Source organism: Tasmannia lanceolata, unplaced genomic scaffold, assembly GCF_043159265.1.
Source record: "Tasmannia lanceolata isolate RefF3 unplaced genomic scaffold, GAP_Taslan_0.1 ptg000037l, whole genome shotgun sequence".
In the NCBI taxonomy this organism is placed as follows: Eukaryota; Viridiplantae; Streptophyta; class Magnoliopsida; order Canellales; family Winteraceae; genus Tasmannia; species Tasmannia lanceolata.
The window spans coordinates 57,588,561-57,614,164 of NW_027518714.1; the positions used below are offsets into that span (position 1 = coordinate 57,588,561).

General features: G+C 40.4%; 1 protein-coding gene across 1 annotated transcript; it reads left to right on the forward strand.

Moving 5' to 3' along the window:
- Positions 1 to 25,604, forward strand: PNSL5 (cyclophilin 20-2). The gene is made up of 7 exons (XM_077371846.1): positions 1 to 157; positions 273 to 506; positions 9,616 to 9,766; positions 9,869 to 9,957; positions 24,451 to 24,505; positions 24,591 to 24,676; positions 25,251 to 25,604. The coding sequence occupies exons 1-7, from the start codon at positions 134 to 136 to the stop codon at positions 25,401 to 25,403; spliced, it is 792 nt and encodes a 263-aa protein (XP_077227961.1). The 5' UTR covers positions 1 to 133; the 3' UTR covers positions 25,404 to 25,604.

The following is a 25,604-nucleotide window of genomic DNA, read 5'->3' on the forward strand; positions in this document are numbered from 1 at the left end:
AATCTAGTCATTCTAATACATTCGAGGGATATTATTGTAATTCCACATCCATATCCCTTCTCTCCTACAAATACCCTTATCAGAACTTCGAAAAATCATACACTGCAACCTTCTTATCATCACCTCTGCTCAAATGGCGACTCCCTTCACGACCATGGTAAGAAAAAAACCACCTCACATTTTTCTCCCTTTTCCATTACTACCCTTTTTTTTTTTTTTTCCCTATTTCCTGTCTTCCCTAACTTCTCTTCAACGTATTTTTCTTCTTTCAGGCGAATATAAGCTCGACCGTTTCAGGTCCAAAAAGTATATGCCATTTCAAGATTCTCAGCTCCTCTTCCAAGTCCCTCAATTTCCGAAAATACCCTCCTTCGTTGGGGTCTGGAATCTCTTCGAGGGTTTTCTACTCAGGCTCGTCGCGTTTTGTTTCTCTTTCTTCGTCTTCTTCTTCCTCTTTGTGTCAAAGGAGAACTGGTTATGTTAGCTCGGCTCGGGCCGCATTGCAGGTCAGTGATTTTTGTACAGGAATTAGGGTTGCTGAGATTTGCCTTTTGTTTTGGTAATTAGGGAATTTGGGTTCTTAAAATGCAGGTTTGGCAGTTTTTAATTTGGGGTTTTGAACTATTATGCTATTGAAAGTAGGGTTTTGGGATTCTAGGGTTTAGGCAGTTGGTAGTTAGGGTTTTAGTTGTTGGGAATTAGGGTTTTTGCAATGCGGGGTCGGCAGTTGTTTATTTGGGGGTTTAGACTGTAATTCTACTGTAATTAGGGGTTTTTGCAATTCTAAGGTTTAGGCAGCTGGTAGTTAGGGTTTTGGTAATTGGGGGTTAGGGTTCTTAAAATGCGGGATTGGCAGTTGTTAATTTGGGGTTTTGCACTATTATGCTACTGGGAAAAAACATTATTCAAAAAAATGCTACTGAAAATAGGGGTTTTGGAATTCTGTTAACCGAGAGTTTAGAGAAAGAAATTAATGAGTTAAGGTAATCTCCCCCTTCCTCATATATTTATACTAAAACATAGGAATGTACAAAGTCCTAAATGCCCTTAGGCAAGTTACATATTCCAACACTCCCCCTCAAGCTGGAATGTAGATATCATACATTCCTAGCTTGTTACATATATCACTCAATTTTGACTTATTTAAGGACTTTGTAAACATATTAGCTAATTGGTCCCCTGACCGAGTAAACATAGTACAAATCTCTCTTTCCTCGATTCTTTGACGGATAAAATGACAATCCACTTCAATATGTTTGGTGCGCTCATGGAAGACTGGATTGTTGGCAATGTATATTGCAGCTTTATTGTGACAATAAAGCTGCGAAGGAGAAGATGAAATGAAGCCAATTTTAGAGAGAAGTTAACGTAGCCAAATAAGTTCCGTGCTTGTCTGTGCTATTGCCCTGTATTCAGCCTCTACACTGGACTTAGCAATAACATCCTTCTTCTTACTCTTCCATGAAACAAGATTGCCACCTACAAATGTACAATACCCAGTGGTGGACCGTCTATCTGCTGGGGATCCAGCCCAATCTGCATCAGAGAAGCCTTCAACTTTCATATGACCATGTCTTTTGAACATCAATCCCTTCCTTGGAGCCCCTTTCAAATACTTGAGAATCTGTATCACCGCAGCCTAGTGAGAAGTATGTGGAGAGCTCATATACTGACTGACAGCTCTAACAACATATGAAATATCTGGCCGAGTAAGATATATAAGTTTACCGACAAGCCTGCGATACCTGCCAGGATCCTCCAACAACTCTCCTTCTTCTGGAACGAGTTTCACATTAGGATCCATGGGTGCAAAAGCTGGTTTAACTCCAAGATTGCATGTTTCTTTTGGCAAGTCCAAGACATACTTTCTCTGTGATAGGAACAAGCCTCTGGAAGAACGAGCAACCCCAAGAAATACCTGAGCTGACCCAAATCCTTAATAGAGAATTCCTTTTGCAAGAAAGTTTTCAAACGTTGTATACCTTGTGAATTGCTCCCTGTGATGATTAAGTCATCCACATAAACTATCAACAAAATACACCCAGCTGAAGAGTGATAACTGAAGACTGAGTGATCCACTGCGCATTGTTTCATACCAAAGCGCATGACTGCCTCACTGAATCTCCCAAACCACGCACGTGGAGATTGTTTGAGGCCATAGAGTAACATGCGTAGGCGACACACGTAGGAGGAAGTCTCCCTCTGAGCAACAAACCCTGGTGGTTGCTCCATATACACCTCCTCAGTCAAGTCGCCATGGAGGAAGGCATTCTTTACATCCAGCTGATGAAGGGGCCAGCTATGATTAACAGCAAGAGACATGAGCACACGTACAGATGGAATTTTCGCAACTGGACTGAAGGTCTCAGTGTAGTCAACACCAAAAGTCTGAGTGTATCCTTTTGCGACTAACCGTGCTTTTAAGCGCTCGACAGTACCATCAGGGAGGTATTTGATGGAGAAAACACACCGACAACCAACAAGATGGGCACCAGGGGGTAGGGAAACCAGATCCCATGTATCATTACTATGAAGAGCGCCCATTTCGAGGTGCATAGCATCACGCCAGCCAGGATGTTCAAGAGCCTCAGCCACTGACTATGGTAAAGACATAGAAGACAAGGAGGAAACAAAGCTCTGGAAGGTACTCGTGAGCTTATCATAAGAAACAAAATTCGAAATAGGATGTGCAGTGGAACGGGATCTCGTACGAGATGCAATAGGAGAATCAGAAACAACAGAGGAAGGCGGAAGAGAAGATACCTGAGAGCGGGAGAGGGGGATCATCGGCTCAGAAGATGATTGTGCGAGAGGAGGTAGACGAGACTTATCTGTAACTTGGCGCCGCTGATACTGCTGTGTAACTTTAGGTGGAGCTGGCTTCTCCAACGTGGCAGAAGAAGTAGAATCTGCAGAAGCTGGCTACACGAAAACAGGAGATGACGGAAGAGAAGCAGGTAGATCTGGTAAGGGAAGCGAGACCTCAGACTCGAGAGAAGGGGTGAAAGATGCCGCACCATGTTGGAAGAGTGCCTCAGACTCAAAGAACGTAACATCGGCTCAGACAAGCCAGCGACGCAGACGAGGGCTATAGCAACGATAGCCTTTCTGCGTACGGGAATACCCCAGAAAGACATAACGCTCAGACCGGGGATCGAGTTTGTCACGGTCAGGTCCAAGGAGATGAACAAAACAAACGCATCCAAATACATGAGGTGTCAGAGGAAACTGTTCCTTACCAGGAGATAAAATCTCGAAAGAAGAAGCACCCTCTAAGATGGAGGAAGGAAGGCGATTTACTAAGAAACACGCCGTGAGAAGGGCATCACTCCAGTATGCCTTAGGAACACTCATCTGAAAAAGAAGAGTGCGACCTACTTCAAGCAAATAACGAAGTTTCCTCTCAGCAACACCATTCTGTTGAGAGGTGTACGCACATGAAGACTGATGTAGAATCCCATGTTGGGAGAGATAGGATTGAAAGCCATTAGTATCAGAAAAGTATTCTCTAGCATTGTCAGTACGAAGACATTTAATATTGCAATTATATTGATTCTTAATTTCAGAATGAAATGTGCGAAAAGCAAAGAACACGTCAGATCTACTCTTCAGTAAATATAACCAGGTCATGCGTGAGAAGTCATCAATAAACACAATAAAATACCGAAAGCCAGTACTTGATGCGACCCTAAAGGGTCCTCATACATCAAAATGGACTAGACACTCGACTAATGACCCGGGACGGAAACGACACACTACGGTGTTTCCCGCGTTCACAGGACTCGCACTGAAAATTAGAAAAAGGTCCGGGAACCAGAGAAGTCTGCTGCAGCCGCTGAAGTGAAGGATGCCCCAGGCGACAATGCCACTGAATGGTATCCACAGAGCTATGTAAGACAGTAAGCGGCTGGCAGTCAAGATGATAGAGTCCATCTACCTCACGACCCATTCCAATCGTCTTCCCAGTCTAGAGATCCTGAAACAAGCAGTAAGAGGGGGAAAATGAGGCAGAACAGTGAAGAGATTTAGTAATTTGGCTAACTGAAAGTAAACTAAATGGTGATTTTGGTACACATAAGGTAAGAGCAGGATGAGAGGAGATATGACCAACACCAGTGATAGGTGTAGTGGACCCATCAGCAAGGGTGATAGATTGAGAGAGAGATGAGAAAGAGCGAAAAGAATGAAGCTGAGAAGAGTTATCAGTCAGGTGGTTGGATGCGCCAGAGTCAATGATCCATGACTCTGAGCTAGATAGAAGCGTAGTGGGTGAACTACCTGGCTGGGCGAAACCTGCAAAGGGAGGATGAGAACTGAGCCTCAGACGCTGGAACTCCTCATAATCGGCACGGGATAATGTATAGGTGGAATCCGCTGGTGTAAGAACAGAAGTAGAGGGAGCGGAATCTGAAGCAGAAGCAGTAGTAGCACCCATGTGAGCCGAGCGTACCTGACGAAGCTCGGGATGCAGGGTATAGCAATGGTCAATATAATGTCCCTCGCGCTGACAGTGAGTGCAAAAAGAACGGCCATGGCCAGCACCAGAACGACGACCACCACGGCCGGCATGACCACAACCACGATCAGAGGAGGCCCCACCACGAGGCGGACGAGTACTGCCATCATAGGTCGTGAGAGCAGAACCATCAATAGGAATAGATATCACTGGATCACCAGGAGAGCACTGCTGGACGCGGGAGTAAATCGCAGTAAGGGAAGGAATATCGTCATAACCGATAATCTGCTGACGAAGATGCATGTACTCTGGACCCAAACTCTCAAGGTACTGCACAACACGGATCTGATCCCTCTGACGGGCAGCCTCTGTGAGATCCGTGGTAAGCGGCATGTAAACATTAAGCTGCTGACAGAGGCCAACGAAGTGGCTGTAATGGGTGGCAAGAGGGAGATTACCACGGCGAAAACGCACCCACTCAGAATAGGTAGAGCAGATCCGACTAATGTTTGCCACGCCAGAGTAAAGAAGAGTAACCAGATCCCAGATCCGTTTCGTAGTAGGCAGAAGCATCAATGGCCCAGAGATATGAGGGGCCATACTCTGCCACTGAAGGGTACAAACAAGAGCATCCTCCTGTTCCCATCGATCAAAGGTGGGATCTGTCGTAGGAGGAGGATCACGATGAATGACATGGGCTTTCCCACTGGCAATAAGATACTTCTCGACGGCTGCTTTCCAAGTAACGTAGTTTGCCCCATCCAACTTAACAGTAGTGATCTGTGAGAATGATCCATCCACAGAGAGAGATGATGACGAAGAAGACGCCAAAGAGGGTGTCGGAATAAACACCAGGAGCCACTCCTGTGGAAGGATGGTCAAGCACCTCCTCCATAACAACAAGCAGAAAGAAACAGACAAGCCAAATCAAGACGAATAACAGTAGATAACTGAATAGGTGGGCAAACTAGGACACTCCAAGAAAGCTAGACGCGGCTCCAAGAATGATGGTCATCAACAAAGCTTGACAAGAGGGAGGACATGGGGCACACAGAGGAGCCACAAAGACAAACAAGAAGCAAAGTAGGATAGGAGATGAAGATCTAACACATAGTAAGAGGGAGAAAAGAGTTCTAGGTGTTACCGAGGGATGAGAGGAAGAGGAGGAAAAATGATGTGGGTTATTCGACTCATTCACATACAGATCATGAATGTTTGGAATCCATATTATGCAAACTTAGGAATCGAGGGCTCGAAAACTATTTTCTGGGAAAGTGAATTTGTGGGGGGTTCAGAAAATATTTTCCATGAAAAATATTTTCTGCCCAGACTGGAATTTTTTTTCCAGGAACGAGGATTTGCACCCCCACAAAAATTTCCTGGAAACAAATTTCTGGCCAGGAGGTGCGAGCGGCTGCAAGGGGGCAAGCAAAGGGAGAACCAGGGGGTATGCGCGGGGAAGGAGAAGATAGTGGCGAGGGAGGGCTGATACCGTCGGGTCGATGGAAACAACTCCTTCTCAACAGGAAAAAGATAGCGTACCGTTGTGTCTCAGATGAAAGTTTGGCCGGAGTTGGGGTTACGGTTTCGCGACGAGAGGGAGGGGGGGGGGGGTTCGGCTATGTGAGGGTGGCGGAGAAGGTGAAGGCTGCTAGATAACCCTAGAGATCAGAAAACCCTAAGGCTTTGATACCATGTTAACCGAGAGTTTAGAGAGAGAAATTAATGAGTTAGGGTAATCTCCCCCTACTCGTATCTTTATACTAAACATAAAGGAATATACAAAGTCCTAAATGCCCTTAGGCAAGTTACATATTCCAACATAGGGTTTAGGCAGTTGGTAGTTGGGGATTAGGTTTTTTGCAATGTGGATTATGCAGTTGTTTATTTGGGGCTTTACACTATAATTCTCCTGTAATTAAGGGTTTTGCAATTCTAGGGTTTAAGTAGTTGTTAGTTAGGGTTTTGGCAGTTGGGGATTAGGGGTTTTTCAATGCGGGTTAGGCAGTTGTTTATTGGGGGTTTACACTATAATTCTCCTGTAATTAAGGGTTTTGCAATTCTAGGGTTTAGGCAGTTGTTAGTTAGGGTTTTGGCAGTTGGGGATTAGGGGTTTTTCAATCCGGGTTAGGCAGTTGTTTATTTGGGGTTTACTCTATAATTCTAATGTAACTAGGGGTTTTGCAATTCTAGGGTTTGGGCAATTGGTAGTTAAGGTTTTGGTAGTCTGGGGTTTGGTAGTTGGCGATTAGCATTTGGCAGTTGTTTATTTGGGTTTTTACACTATATGCTACTTCAATTAGGGGTTTTGTAATGCTAGGGTTATGGCAGTTGGTACTTGGGTCTTTTGCAACGTTTAGGTTTTTGAATTGTAATGCTACTGCAATTTGTTTTTGCGATTGTTGCATCTTGGAAGTTGGTAATTGGGAATTTTGGCAGTGATAAGATTTTGGAAGTTGGTAATTAGAGTTATAGCTAGGCTAGGGCTTTTGTACTATAATGCTATTGTAATTAGGGATTGCAGGGTTTGTGCAATGCTAGGGATTTTACACTATAATGCAACTTTAATGCTGTTTTTACCATGCTAGGGTCTTCGAATTTGTCAATTTGGGTTTTTGTAATGCTAAAGCTTTCTCGGTTGTTAATTAGGTCTTTTGCAGTGCTAGTGTTTTTGAACTTTCATGTTACTGCAATTATGGTTTCTACGCTTCTTGCATGTTGAAACTTGGTAATTTGGGCTATGGCAGTGCTATGATTTTGGGAGTTAATAATTAGGGTTATGGCAACTTGCTATGGCCATGGTTTTAAATTTTGACAGAAATCCGAAATTTCGGGTTTCAGTCGGGACTGACACCGAAACGTCACTTTCCCGAAATGGTGTTTTTTTCGAAATTCCGAAATTCCACCCAAAAAGCTGTTTTTTTAATTAATTTAATATTTTACTGAAATTTCGACCGAAATTACTAAAATTTCGGCCAAAATTACTAAAATTTTGGCCAAAATTTCGATTTCGGTGGGGTCCAAAACCGGTACCGAAACCGAAATTTAAAACCATGGCTATGGCAACGCTATGATTTGGGAGTTAATAATTAGGGTTATATCTATGGTAAGGGTTATGTACTGTAGCTAGGATTATTAGCTATGAAGCACGGGTACTCTCCGGAGGCCCACACACCCAAACATCATCGAGAGGATGATGGTGCACCTGCACTCTTCAAAGGCCCAACGTACCCGTATCCTGTTTTTATAAATCTTCACTATTGATCGTCTTCAACATGGAGATAAGATCATATAGGGGCCGTTTGGATACACGGATTTTAGAATCTTGGATTTCCTCAAAATTGTAGCTGGAAGAAGAGAGAAGAAGACTGACCGTATCGCTTCTCCGGACGAGACCGACAAAATCGTAGTTGGGAGACGAGAGAAGGAGATTGACAATTAAATTTCACTATTTAATTATTTAATTATTATAAATATATAATAGAATATAAAAATCTATTACATTCAGCGTACCTCCAACGTACCCGTATCCTTTTTTCTTTTTTTTTTTAAAATCACGTATCCATGTACCCATATTGTGTCGTAACCGCACCTCGTACCTGTATTCGTGCTTCATAGATTATTCGGTTTTTTGAAATGCTAGGGTTTCTTTTTATGAGTTGGTGCTTTTGGTTTTCCAACGTTGGGGTTGTGTGTTGTAACCAGGGTTTTTGCACTATAATAGGGTTTATAATTTTAGGTTTTTGGAAACTGGCAATTAAGTTTTCTGACTGTAATTTAGTTGTTTACCGTATAATGCTCACAATAAGGGCTTTTGCGTTGTTGGAATCTTGGCAATTGCTAATGTTTGAGCTAAAATTACAAAGGTTTTGTTTGTTGGTAATTTCTGAAAACACGAGATTACGGTTTTGCTATACTGTATGCTGTTTCTGCAATGGTAGTTAGTGAGTTTAGAAACTGGAATTCATGCTTTTGTTGTTCTTAACTTCTTATTTGTATTTTGTAAAATCTCTGGAATTTTAGGTTTAGCAGTTTTGTGGATGGTAATGCTTCTAAATTATTTGTATCATTGCTTTGGATTAACTATCAAAGCTTAATAGGAGCTTGCGAAAAGTGTGGAATTGTTGGAGGGAAGTGTGTGGTAGTTCAGAAGCTCGGCCTTTGACTGTGCAAGCTTGGGAACTGCCGGCTCTTGGCTTCTTAAAGCTTAACTTTGATGGTTCTAGTTTGGGCAACCACAGTCCAACAGGGATGAGAGAAGTTCTTAGAGACGAATCTGGGTTGGTTCGATGGGCGTTTGCGAGTCCCATTGGGTTTGCTGATTCCAATGAGGTGGAAATCCGCGCGGCACTGCAAGGATTATGATTAGTGGCGGGAGTAAATTTGGACTCGGGTGGTAGTGGAAGGGGATTCCCTTAATGTGATCAAGTGGCTGAGGGGGACACATGCCTGCCCTTGGCGATTTGCCTCTTTCTTTGACGAAATTAAAGACATTGTGGGTTCCGCATCGCTATGTTTCGACCATGTTCGTAGATCCGCTAATGGCTCCGCAGATAATTTAGCTAGACGTGGTGTCAACTTGCAAGCATTGCAGCTTTACGATTTCCTTCCGTCGTGATTTTCGCATTATTTTATCCTATTCTGTTGTTCTTGGGTTATTTTTGTTTCCTTTTGATTTGTTGTATTGGACCATCTCGGTCTTTATATTAATGAATCTCCCGACCATTCCCAAAAAAAAAAAAAAAAGGAGCTTGCCAAAAGTGATTTTGGCTGTGCTTTCTTATGTGCTTTGGATAATCATTACAAAAACATGAATTATTGTCATCATTTGCATCGATCTATGGATGATCTTAACATGATTTTATACATCATCAAAAGTTCTATTGAGCAGAATCCATTGAAAATCTATGTTGTTTCTGTTTTTGTAGTTCCTTTGAATTGTCAGAATGCTGCGGTAGGTAATTTTTTGAGCTGCATGTTGGCTAGAATAGCTGTGATTATAGTAGAATAGGGAACATGAGTTGGGGCTTCGCTGGTTTCTCTCAACTAGTACTTTTTATGAGAAAGTAAAAACTTTCGGAGCTTTTTATAAAAGGTCAGAAGAAACTTGCAGAAGGTTCTGTCTAATAATTGTTATTTTTTGTTTGATGGATTTTCAGGATGCGGCATTGCAATCTAAAGTCACCCATAAAGTATATTTTGATATAAGCATAGGGAATCCTGAAGGAGCATTTGCTGGAAGGATTGTGATGGGATTGTATGGAGATGATGTCCCCCAAACAGCAGCAAATTTTCGTGCTCTATGTACAGGTCTGCTTTTATTATTTTATTAAAAATTATACATCGATTGAAGATTTCTTGAACTAGTTTGGGGTCATCTTGCTATGCTTAATTGCATTTCCTTGTAATCAGGAGAGAAGGGGTTTGGGTATAAGGGATCCACGTTCCATCGTGTTATCAAAGATTTTATGATTCAAGGAGGTGACTTTGATAAGGGAAACGTATGTGCTCTCTTTTATTCGTTTCTTAGTTTAACATGCACTCGTGCCTTTCTAATTTCCATATATCCCAACCATGATTGGTTTACGTTAGTTTTAAGTAGGGCCTGTACTTGATGTTCTCTCTTTTGTTCGTTTCTGCATTTAACATGTACTAATGCTTTATTTTTTCATAGAGTCCAACCACGATCAATTTAAGCTAGTTTTAATTTCTTAGGTTTAGTTTCCGACTTGGAGTTTAGATTTATCTTTCTAATATTTGGATTCTTGGGCCTTTAGAAAGACTTAGGCAACTTTCCATTAAAAAAGAGAATGACTTAAGTAAGAAATTAAAAAATTCCAGATAGTATTTCTACAAGCTTCAACCTTGCAAGAATTTAAATAATTACAGAGATTATTTAAAAGGAAAGAATGACTTAGATAAGTGGATACAGTGGTAGTGAATAAAAGAGGATGGATATTCAGATTGTGTAACGGGGATAGATGTTTTAGGTTTTTTTTTTTTTTTTGAATGGTTCTTCTTGATCTTTTTCTAGCGAGGGTTAGTTTTTCGTACTTATGGGGATACAAGTACTTGTTTTGGGTTTTGATTTGAATAGTTTCTGTTGATCTATATTCTCCATATTTTGGTGTGGGTCCTCCATGATATTTGTTGATTTTGCAATCTGGCTTTAAACCCCTCCTTTTTATTTCCTTTCCTTTTCTTTTTTGTTATAGTTTCCTCTTTTTTATTAATATATATAATTAGGCTACTGATATTTGCGCAAACATGTTTTGATAATGTGACGACTCACTTTATTTTACACTTCCCTGATTGGCTGCTAAGAGCTTTTCAGGGATTATAATAGGCCTCTGACAGCAGATTTAAAAATGCAAAACAAGGTGAATTCGTCCCATTATCCAAACATGGTTGCATGGGTATCAATAGCCTATAAATGCTCGAAAATGACATTTTTAGATTTTCCCTTTTATATTTCTTTAGCTGCATCAGCTGGCATATCTCCAGACAAATGTTGGGCCCATTGAATGATGTCATTATGTCGTTAGGATGCTATTCATTCTGGATCGCTCTTAGATCGATCCTGGGCCTCTTCCTCTCTTTTTACATGATATGAAGGTTTTTGAGCATGTGATGTGCATCAATTCTCCACCAAATATTCTCTTGTGATTGTGGACGCCTTTGATAAGCTATTTTAATTCATCTGTGAAATCCAACTTGCTCTTTCCTCCTCTCACTTGACTAGAAACTTCTTATAAAATCTTTTTCAAGTGGCAATTGGGTGCACAAGAATGTCCTCAATTTTTCTACCGCCCATTACTAAGTTCATTAACCATGTTACCAAATTTTCCTTTTGTTGCTCCTCATTTTGTGATTCAGTTCCCAACTAATCAAATAAGTCAGCCACATTGAAAACTGGACTGTTATTAAAGTACTAAGCAGGGTCTACAAGTTTAGAAGTTGGTTTCACTTTATGAAGAATTTTGCATGGCATAATTTTCTTAGCCTTTAGCTTGTGATGCTTACCATGTGGGAACCATTCGCTGGCAAAAACATTACCATATCGCCTTCATGATATTATTTTGCTTGACAAGGTGAATCAGCTGGATGCTTGCACGCATTTCATTGCTTGCTTCGATGGTTTGTTGGACTTCCTCATGTGACCTACATTTATTCTCAACATATACTTCTTGTGAATTCTAAATAACTAAAACCCTAACATGTGGGGCCTCTTTAACTTAAACTAGTAAAAAACCAACTTTAGAAACTTCTCATTTAAAACTCACAAAAATAAAACACTATTAACAAAATATTAACATGTGGGTGAATTGTGACAACCCCCCCTCCCTTAAAAAAAAAAAAAAAAAAACCCAATCCTTTGTTTTTTGTTTTTTCCGTAGAGGCTAGTCCTCCATCATTCTCCCCACTTGAAAATACTCGGCTTCATCAAATGAAGAATGTAGTCCGTCTCTATTGTCGCCTTGAGAGCTATGATTGGTTCATCCTTGAGTGATGATTAACCTCACCGTAGAGATTCTGCTTCCAAGTGATGTCATTGGAACCTTGCTCTGATGCATAAATAAGGATGAGCAACACTGTCACCTGTAGGATTTAGATGCACACATGAATAGATGAACAATTCGGTGGTATAAGGGATCAAGTGTTTCAAACAAATTTTTTTTAACATATTCAAACAACATAAATGGAAAATGTGGGGGTTTACCAATAGAGAAGAAATATAACTTTCAAAAACTATTTCTGGGATTAGAATGAGTTTTAAACCGTCATAAATGGTGTAAGAAAAAGTTGAAACTAGAGGTCTCATGGTAGAATTATGTGAAAGAGAAGAACTAGAAGATTCAGTAACAACGTTAATCAAACTACTAGAGAAGATAACGACACTGGATATTTTAGCATCACACTAACAAGTCAACTGCATCACATCAATGGAACCGTAGGCATTTCACCAAAGAGGATCAAGGCACCACACCATGGAATAAAAGAGAAGATGGATTTGTTGGAGTTGCAATAGCAAGGTCAAAGGTATCACACCAATGGTTTTCCTATAATAGAAGAAAGTCAAGATAGTTTTGTTGGAATCACACCAACAAGACCCAAGGCATCACACCAAGGGGTTCCCGAGGCATCGCACTAAAGGATGATCAAGGTGTCACATGAAGGGTTTCCCGAGGAATCACACCAAGGGGTTCCCGAGGCATCACACCGAAAGACGATCAAAGCGTCATATCAAGATTTGTAGATATCACATCCATGGTTTTGCAAGAAAGCAAATGAATTTTTTTTACTCATATCATCATGAAATCACTGACCACAAACTTTGCATTATAGAGACTTTTCCACAACTTCTAGTGACTTCTCAACTCAACTCAACTCAACTCAACTAAGCCTTTGTTCCAAACTAGTTGGGGTCGGCTAATGAATCCTTTAGAAAAATTTCATTAAGAAGGTGAAAGAGTCTACCCGGCTCAACTTCTAGAGACTTCTAAACAACTATAATCCTGACATGTGAGCGTTCTTTAACATAGACAAGTAGACAACCTAAATCTAAAAATTTCTCACTTATAACTTACAAAAATAAAACTAATAACAAAATACTGACACGTGGGTGAACAGTATTGTGAATAGTGATGTGGATAGTAAAACATAAATTTGGAACAAATTATTAACACATCCCAATTATATTAAAATTCTTAATATGACTAATATGCCCCCCCCCCCCCCCCTCTCCTTTCTTTTCCTCATTCCCCTCTGTTTGAAAGACTTGAGAGCTCTGATTAATTCATTCCATTGAGCCATCGTAGAGATCCTACTGCCATGTGACAATATCCGAAGCTCCCTTTGATACCAAATGATGTAGGACCAATCTGGGAAGGGAAAGAAACTCAAGAAAATTCGAAGATCTGAACCTTAACACAATTGGTTGTGTACAATAGGCTATATAATGGTCTTGTTCAGATCTAACAAAGGAAATAAGGGTTGTCCAAACTGAAGTGAATGGTATCAACACGATCACATATAGGATTTATTTGTACCCATGAATGGATTAACAGTCCAATTATAGAAGCATTTACTAGATCGACCAAAACCGAGACCGAAATTTAAAACATTGCTAGTGACATGCATTGTTGCGCATATCTAAAACAGTAAAGTCAATAAAGAAGTACAATGTAATGAAGTATAAGAAAGTACAATAAGTCAATAACTAGTCTCCCCTCTGAGGACCCCAACTCTATGTCAATACCATATAGAGTTACAAGATATTATACTATTATTTGTCCCATGCCGATTTGACATCCCGTGCATAAGATACGGTTACTTTGCTGTGTAGTTCAATGATGTTGCCTCCCAAATATCATTCTCTACATTAATGAAATGAAATGCAAATAATATCTTTCCATTTTTCGGTTGTTCCGACCATTTCAGTCAAATTTCGGGAATTTCAGGAAAATAATGACGTGAAAGGAAATCACATCGATTTCGTTTCGGTGGGTATCGAAATGGAAACATTTTAGTCGTTTCTGGGAAATTTAAAACCATGCTTTGATTTCCTTGTCATTTTTAATCTGATTTGGGAATGCATGTTGATTCCTTTATTGAACTAAACCCCATTTTTTTATGCTCCAATCCAAAAATTAACCTGAGAACCCTGGGCTTGCACCCTAGGTAGATTCCTAGACATCAAAGGTGGATTCCTTTGGTAAATGATGATTTATCTTCTAGGTGGATTCTTAAGAGATCTGCATTTCCGTTATTCTATTTTCCGTTATTGTTCCTTCCCTACAGGCTTTCAATTCCTTTGTTCTCAATTGTTTCTAAATTCTGTTTCTTCATTACCTCAACACCATCCACGTCCCTTTTGTTTTCAATTCTCCTCATCTATCTACAAATTATTGTCCCATTGATTTTCATTATCATTCGTTATTATTATTCTTGATTTCTTGATTTCAAATATTGATTTCTTGCATTTATTATTTTCCTTAATTGAATCCCAACTTATTGTTTTTCACAATTCTTTCATCTTGCTATTCAAATTCAGTTCGGTCATTTTCCATCCATTATTGTTTCTTGATTCTTGATTCCCAATCTTAATTTTATGAATCTGAAATTTGTGAGTTTCTTTAATCTAAAACCTCCTTTTGTAATTTCAACCCAATCTATTCTCTATTTGTTGATCTATGATTTACACCTAGGGCCTTCTTCTAAGATTATCTGTATCAAATTGGTATCAAAGCTTAGGGTTGAGGAGACCTGGTCCACAACAAGTGGGATTGCATATAAGATGAAAAAGGTCGCTCCTAATCCACTGGATATGGGAATTGGAACGGCCATGAAGCATGTGAGTTCGAAGAAGGTTGAATCGAGGAAGTTTTGCAATGCGCTTATCATGAAGCAATTTGAGGATGAATGCAGGGAACAATATTGATTGCCTACTTTACCTAAAATATCAGAATTGCTAGATGATCGGCTTGTTTCTACAAGGAGTAGTGGTTATCACAAGTTTTGGTGAAATAGAAAGGCCGTCTAAAGTTCGTAAGCACTTGGATCATTGAAATGAATTTTCAACCTCCCAATCCATATCCCCACGAGCAATACATTTCCATGCATTTGCCAAAGACAAATGCTTTCAAGTCGAGGAGAAATGATGGGGACCATAAAGCAAGGAAGAAAAAGAAAACGAGGGTCCATTAGGAGTGTCGTAGAGATTTTATTTGTTATTATTTTTCATTAGTTGTAGTCGTAGGAACGGTGGTCCCCTAGGATTTCGCATGCCTTGTATTTGTTTTTCCATTAGTTGTTAGCTGTAGAGGTATAAGTTTCAAGTTGATTTTTATTTTATTTTATTTTATATGTCATTTTGGAGTTTATTGAAAATATTTAGATGTTGCTTAAGTCATTTTTTTATATAAAAGGGTTCTTTGGCTAGTAAAAGCACATGACAATTGATGAATGAAAATTTCAAGAGCTTGGGAGCCTCTTCTTTACTGTTTGGATTCATGGTGTGTACCTTCTAGGTGGAGTCCTAGAAATCAAATGTTCCTTTGATAAAAGGTTTTGTCTCTTATAGGTGGATTTCTAGAGTTCAAAGATGAATTCCTTTGGTAAATGAGGTTTTCTCTTGGAAGTGGATTCCTAAGAGATCTAGATGGATTCCTAGATCCATTGGTGGATTCTTTTGGTAGCCCTTATTCCCTATTTCCCTTATTAGTTTCTACATTATTTTCTTTCCCAACACGTCAATACTATCTCGATTGCCTTAGATTTTTTCTTATTTGAAATTTGGTTTCTCAATTTAACATTCGATTTTGCTTCTTTACTCTCTTTATCGCTCTATTTTGCTTCTTTATTCCCTTCAAGACTCAATTTTGCTTCTCTATTCCTTTAACACTATCCCTTGCCCCTTATGCTTTAATTCGTCTCATCTATCTACTAATTATTGTCCAACTGTTGATTTTCATTGTCATTGGTTATCTTAATCTTGATTTCTTGACTTATCAATTTCTTAAATTCATTACTTTATTTAACCCAATCCCAATTCATTGTTTTTTCTCAATTATTTCATCTTGCTATTCAAATTAGTTGGACTGACTTCCTGAATTCTTAAATTCAGTACTTTATTTAACCCAATCCTAACTCTCTCCTTTTCTCAATTATTTCATTTTGCTATTCAAATTCAGTTTGATCATTTGTGCTCCGTCCTTGTTTCTTGGTTCTTGGTTTTTGTTTCATGATCTTGATTTCTTAAATATGAAATTTGTTATGCACTCGTCTCTTTAATCTGAAACCTTTTCTTGTGATTCCATCCCAGTTTCCTTTTTTCGTATTATTTGTTTTCCTTTTGCACCTAATCTCTATTTTCTGAGATGAGATTTTACACATAACAGCCTTCTTCTAAGCCTCTTTAATTCATCCCCTTTGGATTTTCCTATGTCAAGTCTCTATCATCAATGGCCACAATATTGAAATCGTACTATTTGGACCACCCATGCTTCCAATCAATAAAATTCTTCCCTTTAATCATTTTTGTTTTAAAATTCTATGCTTGTAGGCCTTTGGATCACCACTACCAAAAAAAGGAGTGTGAATATCATTTTCCAGTAGATGTGGGATGCTCCATTGTTGGGCCCACCTATATTACTAAGCTTAGGTGAGCGGATGTGATCTCCACTTTGTGGGAAGACGAGAGGGCCCCCTCTATCATCAATGGCCACGGTATCAAAGTCGTATGCTTCCAATCGATAAAATTCTTCCCTTTCATCATTTTTGTTTTAAAATTCTATGCTTGTAGGCCATTGATCACCAAATGGGTGATCCAAATTATCCAATGATATAATTGCATGCAAAGTGGTAGGTGGTGAAAACAAACAATTGCAAACAAAAAATGACCATTGTGATAAATCTAATAGTTTGGGATTTTTTTTGGTTGGTAAGCTTCCTTTAGTAGTACCCTACCCCCAAGGGAAGTCGAATCCCTGTTGCCTCCTTGAAAGAGAGATGTCCTTAACCACTGCACGATAGGGGCCTATCTACTCGATCTCCATCATAGTATGAACAATTTTTTGGAATTGTCAATATAATATAATGGTATAACTAGAGTCGAAGAATCTTTCCCGCTTCCTATCTACTTTGATTGTTCATTCCATAGAACCATATATATATATATATACATATATATATATATATATATATATATATATACAGAGAGAGAGAGAGGAAATGGTTTATGCGCTCGAGCGCAGAAACAGGGTGGGGTCACATTTTTTATGGAATCCGAAGCATTCATTTGATGGGCCCTTTCATGGATAGGGTTGTTAATCTACATGAGAGAAGAGAGAGTGGAGAAGAGAATACATGAAGAATAAGGGAGAACAGAAGTTGCGCACAGTACTTGTGCACTCTATTCCCGACTTCAGTATCTATTTCGTGTATATTACATAATGACCATTATGCCCTTAATAAGTGAATACATTTAACACTCCCCCTCAAGCTGGAATGTAAATATCGAACATTCCGAGCTTGTTACAAGAATCTTTCAATTTTGTACACCCTAATGGTTTGGTAAACATATCTGCAAGCTGATCTGCAGATCGAGTAAACATTGTGCAAATCTCACCACTCTGAATCCGATTACGAATGAAGTGACAATCTACCTCAATATGCTTGGTTCGCTCATGGAATACTGGATTCGTCGCAATATGAATTGCAGCCCTATTATCACAGCACAACTTTGTTGGAGATGTCGATTCGAACCCAATCTTTGATAAGAAGGAGCGAAGCCAGATTAGCTCCCCACTCGTATAGGGCATAGCTCTATACTCAGCCTCTGCACTCGACTTGGGAACAACATCTTGCTTTTTACTTCTCCATGACACCAAATTACCTCCGACAAACGTGCAATCTCCAGTATTTGATCTTCTGTCTGCAGGAGATCCTGCCCAATCTGCATCATTGAATCCCTCTACTTTTTCATGTCCATATTTTCTAAAGCACAAGCCTTTACCTGGAGTACCCTTCAAATATTTGATGATCTGAATAACAGCCGCCCAATGGGAAGTACGTGGAGAACTCATAAAGCGACTAACCATACCCACTGCAAATGCTATGTCTGGACGGGTGGCAGTCAAGTAGATTAGTTTCCCAACCAATCTTCTGTATCGACCAGGATCATTCATTAGTTCCCCTTGATCAGGAAGAAGTTTGACATTTGGGTCCATAGGAGTAGCAGCAGGTTTCACCCTCATTGAGCCAGTCTCCTCTAAGATGTTTAACACATACTTTCTTTGTGACAAAGAAAGGCCATGATGAGAGTGTGCTACCTCAATACCAAGAAAATATCTGAGCTGACCCAGATCTTTCGTGGAAAATTCGCCTTGGAGAAAGGACTTCAGATTTTGTATGCCAGATTTGTAATCTCCAGTAATTACAATGTCATCGACATATACTATCAGAAGGATATATCCAGCAGCAAACTTGTGACTAAACACGGAATGATCGACGACACACTGCTTCAACCCAAAACGTAAAACCATAGCACTAAATCGTCCAAACCAAGCCCTGGGTGATTGCTACAGGCTATAAATCGCCTTCTAAAGACGGCATACTGATGAGCACATATCCCCCTGAGCAACATACTCAAGAGGTTGCTCTATATAAGCTTCCTTAGAAAGATCACCGTGGAGGAAGGCATTCTTTTCATCAAGCTGATACAGGGGCCAGCCACGATTAACAGCTAGAGAGATCAATACCCGTACTGAAGGAATTTTTGTGATGGGAGAAAAGGTCTCCTGATAGACTACGCCAAATGTTTGAGTATACCCTTTAGCAACAAGATGAACTTAGAGACGCTCTACAGTCCCATCTGGAAGAAACTTTATGGCAAAGACCCAACTACAGCCAACAGGTCGTGCTCCGTAAGGGAGAGGAACCAACTGCCACGTTTTATTTGAGTGAAGTGCAGCCATCTCTGCATCCATGGCAGCCCGCCATCCAGGATGATGTAAAGCATCTGTAACTGTCTTAGGCAAACTAACTGAAGGCATGCTAGAAACAAATGAATGAAAGGATGGTAAAAGATGCTCATAAGAAACAAACTCTGAAATGGGATGTGCAATAGTACAAGAACGAGTACGACTAGCAATGGGTGAATCTAGAGTAGAACAAATACCTGAAGGAGGACAATCTGACTGCGGAAGAGGATCAGCTGGCTGAGATGGTGCCTCATTCGTAGCAGTGAGCGGAGATGGTGTCTCATTCGTAGGAAGAACAACTTGTCTAGATCCCCGAGTATAAGTTTGCACTTCAGAAGCAGTAGTTTTCCCAGTAGGACTCGGTGCGAGATCAGGAACAACTGTAGAGATAGGTAGAGGAGGCAGAGGAGAACCCATCACGATAGGAACTGGCATACTGGGTACATCAACAGATAAAGGAGGAGAAGAATCAGCCGCATACGGTTGGTCCTCAAAAAACGTGACATCAGCAGAGACAAATGTGTTCCGAAGGCGAGGACTATAACACTTATAACCTTTCTGAGTACGAGGGTAACCCAGAAAGATACATTTCTCCTCCCGAGGCTCTAACTTCTCGAGACCAGGAGACGAATTCTGAACAAAACACGTACAACCAAAGACACGAGGCACTAAGGGAAACGGATCACCTAAAGGATACAGGACGGAAAACGGTGTTTTCCCAGATAAAACAAAAGAAGGAAGATGGTTCCCTAGGTAGCATGCTGTAAGAGCTGCATCTCCCCAATGAATCTTAGGAACTTTCATCTGAAACATAATGGTGCGAGTCATATCAAGTAGGTAGCGAATTTTCCTTTCAGCAACACCATTCTGTTGTGACGTATATGCACATGACGACTGATGAATGATACCACGAGAGGTAAGAAAATCATGAAATCCATTATCCACAGAGAAATATTCCTTAGCGTTGTCAGTGCGTAAACAATTAATTGAACATTTAAACTGGTTAACCACTTCAAAATAAAAATTACGAAAGGCATTAAAGACTTGAGATCGATCTTTAAGTAAAAACAACCAAGTAGCACGAGAATAATCATCAACAAATATGATAAAATATTTAAAGCCATTTAATGAAGTAGTTCTCGACGGACCCCAAACATCAGAATGTATAAGTTCAAAAGGATGAGACACTCGACTATTAACTCGAGAAGGGAAGGACACACGATGGTGTTTTCTCAACTCACAAGACTTGCAATGAAAAAACGGAATAGAAGTTGAAACAAAAGAAGTTTTCCTAAGCATCTCAGCAGGTGGATGTCCCAAACGACAATGCCACTGGTAGGCATCAACTGAAGTACGAAGTGCAACACTAGCTCCGGCATTGTCAAGGTAACAAAGGCCATCGATCTCATGGCCCAAGCCAATCCTCGTCCCAGTCTTCATGTCCTGAAAAACACAATAGGAAGAAAAAAAGGAAACAGAACAATTTAGAGATTTTGTTAATTGACTAACAGATAACAAGTTAACAGAAAAAGATGGGACATAAAGAACAGAAGATAATTGAAGACCCGTTGAGGTGGAGACTACACCCATCCCAGAGACAGGGGATGTAGTTCCATCAGCTAAAGTAACAGTACGAGGGCCCATAGAAGGAAATGACTGGAAGGAAGAGAGAATGTTAGGATTACCAGTCATATGGTGGGATGCTCCTAAATCAATGAGCCATGACCCAGAAGAAGTACCAGAGAGAAAACATGAGGGGCTACCTTTATGTGCAAATGTGGCTGCAGGCTGCTTCCCTTTGTCCCTGAGGCGTACAAGTTCATCATATTCTGCACTAGGGACTATCATGGTGTCATGAGGAACAGATGGAATAGCAGAGGAGGACATACTATCAGAAGCAGCAACATATGCACTCGCAGGTCTATAGGGACGAAGCTCGGGATGTAAATCGTAGCAATACTCAACACTATGTCCATCCATACAACAATGAGTGCAATAACGGGACCCACATCCGCGGCCTCCACCATCTCGCCCTCCCTCTGACGCACGGCCACGACCACGTCCAAAACGTTCGCCACAACGACCACGATCAAACCCAGCATATGTCACATGATTAGACCCATCAACCATAGGGTCACTATGTGGAACCACTCATACGCTGAACCCGAGAGAAGACATCAGCAAGGGTGGGAATCAAACCAGAACTGACTATCTACTGTCGGAGCAGGAGATAGTCAGGCCCTAATGAATCCAGAAACCGAACAACACGTAACTCCTTCCGACGCTTTTTAAGAACGCCAGGATCAACTGTAAAGGGCAACAATAAATCAAGCTCTTGACATAGCGCAAGGTAATCACTATAGTGGGCTCCTATCGGCTTGTCTCCTCGCTGAAAACTAAACCACTCTGAAAAGTGATCACAGATACGAGTCAGATTATCAGTCCCATAATACATCATAGCTGTCTGCTCCCAAATTTCTTTCGAGGACTGAAGGTACATCAAGGAAGTAACAATATTGGGTTCTATACAACTCCAGAGAAAGGAACGGATCACAGCATCATCCTCGCGCCACTGATCATATGTCAAGTCAGTACGAGCCGGAGGTGGGCGCTCTAGAAAACTTATTTTCCGACGTCCAAGTAGATAAGTGTAGACAGCCATCTTCCACGGGGGATAATTTGTCCCATCCAATTTTATGGAATTCATCTGAAGAGGAGGTTCGACATGTGAATAACTAGACTGGGCATTGTATGACGAAGAACGGACCTCAACAACTTTGATTTCAGCAGTTGGCTGAGATACTTGCTCCAACGATTCCATAATAAAGCCAAAATTATTTTTTTTTTAATAACACCACTAAACAACAAGACCAAGAAGAACGTCCAACAAGTCACTCAACTGCCTACTCAATAACCACACTAGCATCAACAGTAATCACAAAGAGGCTACAACTCATGTAGCAAACCATCCACAAGTGAACCACCACAACTGCACCAATAACAGATCCACCAAAAAAAATCTGCCAACAATAAGGTCAACCACCACCAAGTCTATCACCACAAGAATACCCACAACAATGGGATTACAATCCATGAACCATATCGTCCATCAACCTATCCACCAACATACGGCCGCGAAAACTTCAACATCCGGTTACAGGACAAAAAAGAAGGCAAAACACCACTCAACATATATAGAAGCAAGAAGGGACAACTACGCAATGTCTCGGAACCATTCACCGAGTAAACGCGCAAGAAGAAACTAGTTTAGATCAAGGTTGCCAGGGCGGGAATCGAAAGCGGGATTCGATTCGGGATTCGAAAGCGGGAATCGAAGGCTCCTGGGATGGTTGGAAGCGGGAATCGTGGGTTTGCCAAAGAGTCGCCGGAGATTCGCCGGGGATTTGTCGGGGATTCGCTGGGGATTCGCCAGGAATCGGGGTTCCTATAAAATGGGAATCGGGGTTTCCATAAATTAGGAATCGGGGTTCCTATAAAGTGGGAATCGGGGTTTCCATAAATTGGGAATCGAGGTTCCCAAAATTGGGAATCGAGGTTCCCAAAATTGGGAATCGGGGTTCCGACGGAATCGATTCGGGATTCCCCAAAATCGGGGAATCGAATCGAATCACGATTCCGATTCGCGAATCCCCACCCTCAGGTACGAATCCTGCTTCCCTGGTTTAGATCATAAAGAGGAGTCAATTAGGGACTGATTTGAACTAGGGCATGAGTTAGAAATACGATTTGATCACAAATCTAGGGTGTAGGGTATGCGAGTAGGTAAGGCAAGGGATTCGTGGGGTCTGTGAGTGAAAATAAAAGGATTTGGAAGGGTGCGGCACTGGTATTAGATGGGAGGGTCGAGCAAAAACTAGGGTTAGGGCAGTAGGCAAGCAAAAAAATAGGGTTAGGGTTAGGGTCTGGTTGAGTGGGGTTGGGCGGTTGGGTTGGGTTGGGGTTGGTATAAGGAGGGTTTTAATGGAGGATCAGAGGTAACAAGGGTTAGGGTTAGGGTTTAATCAGAAAACCCAAAAGTTAGTTGTTTAGGGTTAAAAAAAAAAGGAGGAAAGAATTGAGAAAAGGAAGAAGGAGAAGGGTTGATACCTTTATGGATGAAGGATCTCTTGCTCTGATACCATGTTAATCTACATGAGAGAAGAGAGAAGACAGAGTGGAGAAGAGAATACGTGAAGAATAAGGGAGAACAGAAGTTGCGCACAATACTTGCGCACTCTATTCCCGACTTTAATATCTATTTAGTGTATATTACATAATGAGCATTATGCCCTTAATAAGTGAATACATTTAACAAGGGTGTCCATTTGTGGGGCCAAAAATGGACAGATTTGTGGACAAACAATATCTGTCCATTTTTGGCCCCACAAATGGACACCCTATGGTGATCCAATGAAGCTGATTTTTGGTAGACCCCCCATCCATGATGGGGCCTTCCAAATGAATGGCTTGGATTCCCCCCCCCCCCCCCCTGTTTTTGTGCTCGAGCGCAGGAACCCTTTTCTCATATATATATATATATATATATATATATATATATATATATATATATATATATATATATATATATATATATATGACGAAGCATAGGATCCTTGAAGGGAGTGATTTACCCAACAGAAAAAGGTCAAACCCCATCCCCATTTCTTCCATTTTAATAATTATTAAATAAAAATTTATTGACATGTTTAGGATACTCTAGCCCTGAAAATATGGTTCAAAGATCTTTTTTTGTTTTTGAAATGGAGGGTTCAAAGATCGGTAAGGGGATGATTGAGGATTATTCTAAAATATATCTACTTTCTTAATAATAATTGGTATAAATTTCTTAACAAAATCGGCATAAAATAGCTTTTCCATTGAGCAATGACTGGTATGTAATACATAGTTGAATGAGATTTCAGGTACTAAAATACCTCAATGTTTCTGGCTGTAAACAGTTGTTGATAATCCGTGACAAAAGAGAGGAGGGCTGATGTGGAGCAGTGGCATCAGGGGAATAGACAAGCCCCCCTCCCCTTCATTAAATGTGCTTCAGTGTTCTGGTACCATTGTCAAGTCATTTGATCAAGAAAATACAAAATTCAAGTTGGGTGCTAGATAAAACTGTTGGTATCAGTAACTGTTGCTAAAGCCATGTCAGAGTCTTCTAGAAACACATAGAACTCATGAAAACCTGAAAACCTGTTTTTATGTGAAAGGAGAAAAAACAAAGTAGGTGGCTGTAAGGCATACATACTCTCAGTTATATGTTTTGATGTTTTTGTCTTATATTTCTTTTATCATTTGACCCTAGTTAGCCTCTGGAGTGCACTGAGAATAGTCACTAATGTCATGACGGGAACCTATGTGACTTTCCCTTATTCTTTTCCCTTTCAACTATGGTTCCAAGTACTACAACAAACTGTCTTGACAGTTCAGTGAATGTGTGGTGATAAACAAATGTATAGATCCATCTCTTAATTATCTGAGAATATTGCCTTTTTATTTCAGGGAACCGGTGGTAAGAGTATATATGGCCGTACATTTAAAGATGAGAACTTCAAGTGTAAGTTAATCTCCATCACCCAATTCGCGTGTTTCTGTATCAGTTTGTGTAAGGCATTTGATTCTGAGCTCCTTAATTTTTACAGTGGCCCATGTGGGACCTGGGGTTCTTAGTATGGCGAATGCTGGACCCAACACCAACGGAAGCCAATTTTTCATTTGCACTGTCAAGGTAACCAACTCTATCCTACCTATTTTGAGAAACCGGACTATCATTTATTGGTTCCTAGCATTTAATTCTTCTTAGTAGCTTGTCCAGATGTCTTGTGATATCAGATTTCAATCTACTTGTGTTCTAGACACAATCTTTTACCTGGAAGAAAGAATCGAAGGCCCATGAAAAAACCTCAAATTTTAGCTGAAAATAGAATTTGTTTGTTTTTAATTTTTAACCCAGAATTTATCTAGGAACTTGTCGACCCCAATAAGTTTGGGAGATCGAATAAGTTCCAAAAAGTTTCATAAAGGGCACGATTGGCCACCATGAATTACTTTTTCCTGAGTTTAGGCACTTCTCAGCCTCATCTCAATCGTGTCCTCTCAAATCTCTCTCCTCCCACTGCCCTACGCCTCTCTAACCGTGCCCTCTCAAATCTCTCTCCTCCTCTCACTGCCCTACACCTCTCTCAAAAAAATGCCTGATCTTTATTGGGTGTTTGCCATATGTGGGCCCATTCCTTGTAAATCACCTAGATACATATAGTAGAAACAGAAACTGACATATTTGAAAACTGGTCTGGATGTAGACACCATGGTTGGACCAGCGGCACGTCGTGTTTGGGCAGGTTCTGGAGGGCTTGGACATCGTGAAGCTGATCGAGTCTCAAGAGACCGACAGAGGTGACCGCCCCAGAAAGAAGGTGGTCATTAGCGACTGTGGTGAGCTTCCTCTGGTCTGAGGTCCCCATTTTTCTGTGTGTTTTTTCTTCAAGTTTCATGAGCCACCCATGATAGAGGGATTGTACCAAAATAATGTGGAGTATAGACAATAGACTTAAATTATTGATGATTGGGAGGAGCCAATTAGAGATGATTTGTATGCATTTTGGAGATCAAACAATGAAGATCATGAATGCATAGGACGTTTTTGTCCATTTAAA

Coding starts and splice junctions, on each gene's coding strand:
- PNSL5 (XM_077371846.1), top strand. CDS start 134: ATGGCGACTCCCTTCACGACCATG. Junction 9,958..24,450: donor GTGACTTTGATAAGGGAAAC/GTATGTGCTCTC, acceptor TTTTTATTTCAG/GGAACCGGTGGTAAGAGTAT. Junction 24,677..25,250: donor TTTTCATTTGCACTGTCAAG/GTAACCAACTCT, acceptor GTCTGGATGTAG/ACACCATGGTTGGACCAGCG.